At 40.5% G+C, this 5,549-nt stretch overlaps 1 protein-coding gene across 1 annotated transcript; it reads right to left on the bottom strand.

The window, feature by feature from the left end:
* Positions 1-1,814: 1,814 nt before the first annotated feature.
* On the bottom strand, positions 1,815-5,156 carry LOC142525952 (uncharacterized). Its single transcript, XM_075630234.1, has 5 exons — positions 5,056-5,156; positions 4,853-4,921; positions 2,663-3,623; positions 2,363-2,569; positions 1,815-2,245 (listed from the first exon to the last, which is right to left on the bottom strand). Exons 3-5 carry the CDS (start codon positions 3,621-3,623, stop codon positions 1,815-1,817), a joined length of 1,599 nt encoding a protein of 532 aa, XP_075486349.1. The 5' UTR covers positions 4,853-4,921; positions 5,056-5,156.
* Positions 5,157-5,549: the final 393 nt, after the last annotated feature.

Genomic DNA, 5,549 nt, shown 5'->3' with positions numbered 1-5,549 from the left:
ACCACGATTAGAACGAGGTAAATGTGTCACAAAATCCATAGCAATGTACTCCCAGTTCCACTGCGGCACTTCAAGACTATGTAACATTCCACCATGTCTCATTCTCTCGGCTTTAACTTGTTGACACGTTAAACATTTAGCCACAAAATGAGAAATATCTTTCTTTATACCTTCCCACCAATAATGAGCTCTCAAGGTATGATACATCTTTCGAATTCCTGGATGAATACTGTGTCGACTACAATGTGATTCCCTTAGTATAGCTTCTTTCAGATTTATCAAATTAGGAACCACAAGTCTACCATTAAAGCGTAGACTACCATCTGAAGCAACACTAAACTTTTCTGTCTGACCTGTTCGAGACAATTCTTTCAATCTATGAATATGTGGATCGGTCTTCTGTGCTGCTTTGATTCTAGACAAAATCTGTGGCTCGACTTGAATAGATGACACTATAAAATAGTCTCCAATGATCTGATAAGTCCATCCTGAAGTTCCCAAGTGCTCGTGAACTTTAGAGATAGTCAAACATGTCAGCATAGCATTCTGAACTTTCCTGCTGAGAGCATCGGCAACAAGATTCATTCGCCCTGGTTGATACTGAATCTCACAATCAAAGTCTTTAAGTAACTCCATCCATCGACGTTGTCTCATGTTCAAGTCAGGCTGTGAGAAAAGATATTTAAGACTCTTGTGATCCGAATAAATCACAAACTGCTCACCGTACAGATAATGGCGCCATAACTTCAATGCAAACACAATGGCAGCCAACTCTAAGTCATGAACTGGATATCGGGTCTCATGCGGCTTCAACTGACGAGAAGCATATGCAATCACGCCCATTTTGCATTAGAACACAACCAAGTCCATTTAGAGATGCATCTGAACAAACAACATATCCAACTGAGCCTGATGGCAAAGCTAGCACTGGAGCTGTTGTCAACTTTTCCTTCAAAGTCTGAAAACTTGACTCACATTCATCAGTCCACACAAAACGTCGATCTTTTTGCGTTAATTGAGTCATAGGCCTGGCTATAATAGAAAATCCTTAAATAAAACGTCTATAATATCCTGCTAAACCTAAGAAACTGTGAATATCGGAAATATTCGTCGGTGTTGGCCAATTGATAACAGCTTCCACTTTACTAGGATCCACTGATACTCCTTGAGCTGATATAACATGACCCAGAAATACTACTCTATCCAGCCAGAATTCACATTTAGAAAATTTTGCATACAATTGCGCTGCTATGAGTGTCTGGAGGACCAACCTTAAATGTTCTCGATGCTCCTTCTTTGTTTTTGAATAAATCGGAATGTCATCTATGAAGACAATAACAAATCTGTCTGTAAATTCTCGAAAAACACGATTCATCCGCAGGAGCATTAGTCAATCCAAAAGGCATAACTAGAAATTCATAATGCCCATAACGTGTTCGAAATGCTGTCATCGGAACATCTTCCTCTCGAACTCGAAGCTGATGGTAGCCAGAACGAAGATCGATCTTTGAATACACTGATGTACCCTGCAACTGATCAAATAAGTCATCGATACGCGGCAGAGGATACTTATTCTTCACAGTAGCTTTGTTCAACTTCTTGTAATCAATGCACATTCTCATCGTTCCGTCTTTCTTCTTCACAAAAAATTCCGGAGCTCCCCAAGGTGACATACTTGGTCTAATATAGACTTTTTCCAGTAAGTCCTATAATTGCTCTTTGAGTTCTTTCAATTCCGCTGGAGCCAAACAGTATGGTGCTCTAGAAATAGGATTTGTCCCGGACACCAACTCAATGCTAAAATCGATTTCCCTCTAGGGTGGAAATCCTGGAATTTCATCGGGAAATACATCAGGGAATTCTTTGACAACAGGAATATCAGAAACTTCAAATCTTTTTCCATGTGTCGCATCAACTGCATATATCATGAATCCTTCATTTCCTGTCGACAAGATTCTAAACATTTTCATTGCTGACACTAATGGAATACGTGATTGTGAATCACTACCGTAAAAACTCCATTTACTGCCATAATACGGTCTGAATCTGACAACTCCATGGAAACAATCAACGGTAGCTCGATAATTACACAGAGTATCCATTCCCAGAATACAGTCAAAGTCAGACATATCTAGCTTGATGAGATTAGTTATCATAATATTATCATCGAATCTAATCACACAATTCAGAATTATCTCATGAGACATCAAGCATACACCGGCAGGAGTAGAGACTGACACAGTATCTATCAACGGAGTAGCAGCAATCTCATGCTCATCAACAAATACAACAGATACAAATGAATGAGATGCTCCTGTGTCTATCAGTATACGTGCAGGATGATTAAAAATAAGACAGATACCTGCGATAACTCCGCCCGGTGCGTCTTGAACCTGATCCTGAGTTAGAGCATGAACTCGAGCCTGCTGTGGCCCTAGAAATCGCTGTTGTACCGAACCTCTATGCTGAGGATAGCTAGACTGCTGAAAAGACTGAGTCGGTACAAAAGGTCTAGTTGCTTGTCCTCTAAAACCCTGACCAAACTGAGGTTGCTGAAATTGTTGACTTGCTGCGTTCGGACATACTCTAGCATAATGTCAAACTTGCCCACAGATATTACAAGATCCATGAACTCCCGTTCACTGAGTGCTGAAATGCTTACCACCCCAACGATCACAAAATACTCCACCTGGGGACCCAACTGAACTTCCACGCTGACTACCAGAACTAGAAGAACTACTACGAGCCTGTTTCTTGAACTGTTTTCCTTTGGCCTTAAAGTTTTGCTGCTTTGGTTGTTGATAAGACTGCGAAGGCTGATACGGCAGTAAAGGACGGTATAGTGGTGCACCAACTGCCATCGGCACATTACCTCCGAAAATCTGAGGAAAACCCGGTTGAACTGACTGTGGTACTGCCAAAAGCAGACTTGCCTCCACATTCTTGGCTTTCTCAACAGCATCGGCATAATTAACAGGCGCTCCAGCTACTACTAAAGTGCAAATAGTTCGATTCAATCCTTGCATAAAATGCGATAGCTTGTTCCGATCACTGCTAGCAACATGAGGAACATAGGCAAGAAGCGCTGAAAATTGAGAGGCATACTCCACTACAGTCATGTTACCTTGAGTCAATCTATTGAATTCAGCTTCCTTGGCCGAATAGTATGAAGGTGGTGAATACTCTCGAGCAAATTGTGCGCAAAATACATCACAAGTAACTCTTTCACCTGATTCTTTCAGAGCTTCCTCAGTAGTTTCCCACCATAACTGAGCTCGGTCTTTTAATTGACAAATAGCCAACTTAAGTTGCAAATCAGGAGTGTACTCCAACATATTGAACAAACACTTCATACTTTTTAACCATGCTACAGCTTTCTCACCATCTTCATTCCCAAAGAATCGAGGAGGACGCATATTCTGAAATCGAGATATCACTAGTTCCATTTCACCCATCCCTCTAGTCAACTGATCCACTTCATGCTCAACGTTAACATTTCGTGCTTCACCACGAGGACGACGACCTCGTCTTCCCCAATCAGTCTCAATAAGTCCTCTTACATTAGGAGCTTCAGATTCCTGAACAACTTCATTTCCTTTTCTACCCTTACGTCCAGGTGCCATCTACAAGACACAAGGATTTAATCCACAGGCAGAAAACAAAATAATCGGTTGAGTATAAAAGCATAAACTTAAACTAACAGGCAATTTCTAAACTAAAGGTCAAAACTTAATCAACTATACGCTCTAGTCATGCTGATACAATTAATTCAAAACATATAAACAAGTAAGAACAAATAAACAAACACATACACAATCATTTTATTTGTGTCTAAACTCGAGTGTCCTAGACTCTAATTCGAGCGTATCCCAGTTATGCTCTGATACCAAACTGTCAGGGCCCGTGCTCTTAATTAATATTTAATTATCAAACAACAAGTATTAAATGGTGTAAATAGCGAAAACGAGTTTAAAACGTTCATTAGGGCCTACAAAAATTTCGGCATGACCTCCCCGTAAGTATGACATAACAAAAATTTCAAAACACAACAATAACAATATACGCTCGAAAATAACATCAGTTTCACAATCAACCCAACAAACATCCTACAGCCGCACTGGCCGGGACTAGACACAACATACCACAAATAAAATCCAAACAACATAAAAACATAACCATACAACTACACAGGGCATCTCCCTGGCATATGTATCAAACCAGCATAATATATATAAATATCTGGGAACTCTGACACCAACCAACCAACTATTGGGTACCACTCGCTGACGCTCCACCCGACGCGTCAAAACCCCTGGAATGACCTGCTAAGTCATCAAAAACAACCACAACATCAAAAGAAAACAGGGGTCGGACCCCAGTACGACAAACCAGTAAAATCACGACGTATATAAAAGAAATGTAATAATATCAAGTAAATGCAATGCTATGCGATGCATGAATGGTAACAATGGAATAACGGATACCAAATGGAGTCCAAACGAATAGCATCATCAACAGTAATAGTGGCCACCCATGCCAGGAATGCAGCATCAAATCGCCGCTCGTCCATGCACGTAGCATCGGGAATGCGAGTAGCAAAGTCGCTCGTCCCTAGCTTGTCATCTGGGAATGTGGCCAATCCTAACCCACTCGTCCCTCTGATGACTCAATATATCTCAACAGAATCAACATTAATAGCCGTCAAATGAGTCAAGGCTCAATATGTTATGCCAACACAATTAATGCATGAATGCATCAGAACAAACATTCAAAGCACATAATAGCAAACAACATTCACCGAATATTCTTACACGCAAATATAAGCGTCATAATAATATAGGTTTGAGCGTACCTCAACTATAGCTTACAATACCACAGAAAATCTTAAGGAATATTGGATAAACTCGTCCAACGATAAAACCTACAATATAAATCCGCTATACACTTCAATATAATGCATTCTAACCGACTAAAAAAAGTTACATCGGCTCGGTTAAAAATCGAATTCCGGACAGCTTATAAAACCCTTCAAAATCTGGAATTCAAGCTTAATACCTCAATACTCGAGGCTAGAATGCACAACGGTAATTTCGCAAAGGTGGCTCGCCGGAACAAGTCGCCGGAAATATTGTTCACGCCTGAAACCTAGCTGGAAATTAGGGGAAAAGCTCAATTCTTCACTTTTATAAACTAATACACCAAGAACAACCAAAATTCGAAGCCGAAAGCTTACCTAAATCCGAATCGAAGCTCATGCACAGTTGCTGGAAACAGGGTCGATCGAACTCGATACCTTCCAATTCATAGCAATAAAGAAGCTAATAGAATGGAGGAAGAAAAGTGATAACCTACTGCACAAAATTTCTGGCCGCTGGGACGCTGCACGATTGAAGCAGAAAGACGGAGAGAACGACGGGCAAGGCTGGGGAAGAACTTTTCTGGAAATGAGCGATCTGATGACTTGTATCAAATGGGTTTGGTTTTTTATTAAATAAAAAGGGGAAATGAGCTGGGCTTACTTATTGTTATTGGGCCTCACAAATATTATT

This window comes from Primulina tabacum, chromosome 15, assembly GCF_025594145.1.
Source record: "Primulina tabacum isolate GXHZ01 chromosome 15, ASM2559414v2, whole genome shotgun sequence".
Lineage (NCBI taxonomy): Eukaryota > Viridiplantae > Streptophyta > Magnoliopsida > Lamiales > Gesneriaceae > Primulina > Primulina tabacum.
The sequence above is the reverse complement of the archived record's forward strand: the minus strand, read 5'-3'. Positions and strand labels throughout refer to the sequence as shown.

Bases quoted from the DNA above. Each gene is read 5' to 3' on its own strand.
- LOC142525952 (XM_075630234.1), bottom strand. From the start codon at position 3,623: ATGGCACCTGGACGTAAGGGTAGAAAAGGAAATGAAGTTGTTCAGGAA. The intron at 2,570-2,662 runs GTAAGCATTTCA...GTCCGAACGCAG, and splicing joins ATTTTGTGATCGTTGGGGTG to CAAGTCAACAATTTCAGCAA. The intron at 2,246-2,362 runs GTATCTGTCTTA...CTCCGTTGATAG, and splicing joins ACCGGGCGGAGTTATCGCAG to ATACTGTGTCAGTCTCTACT.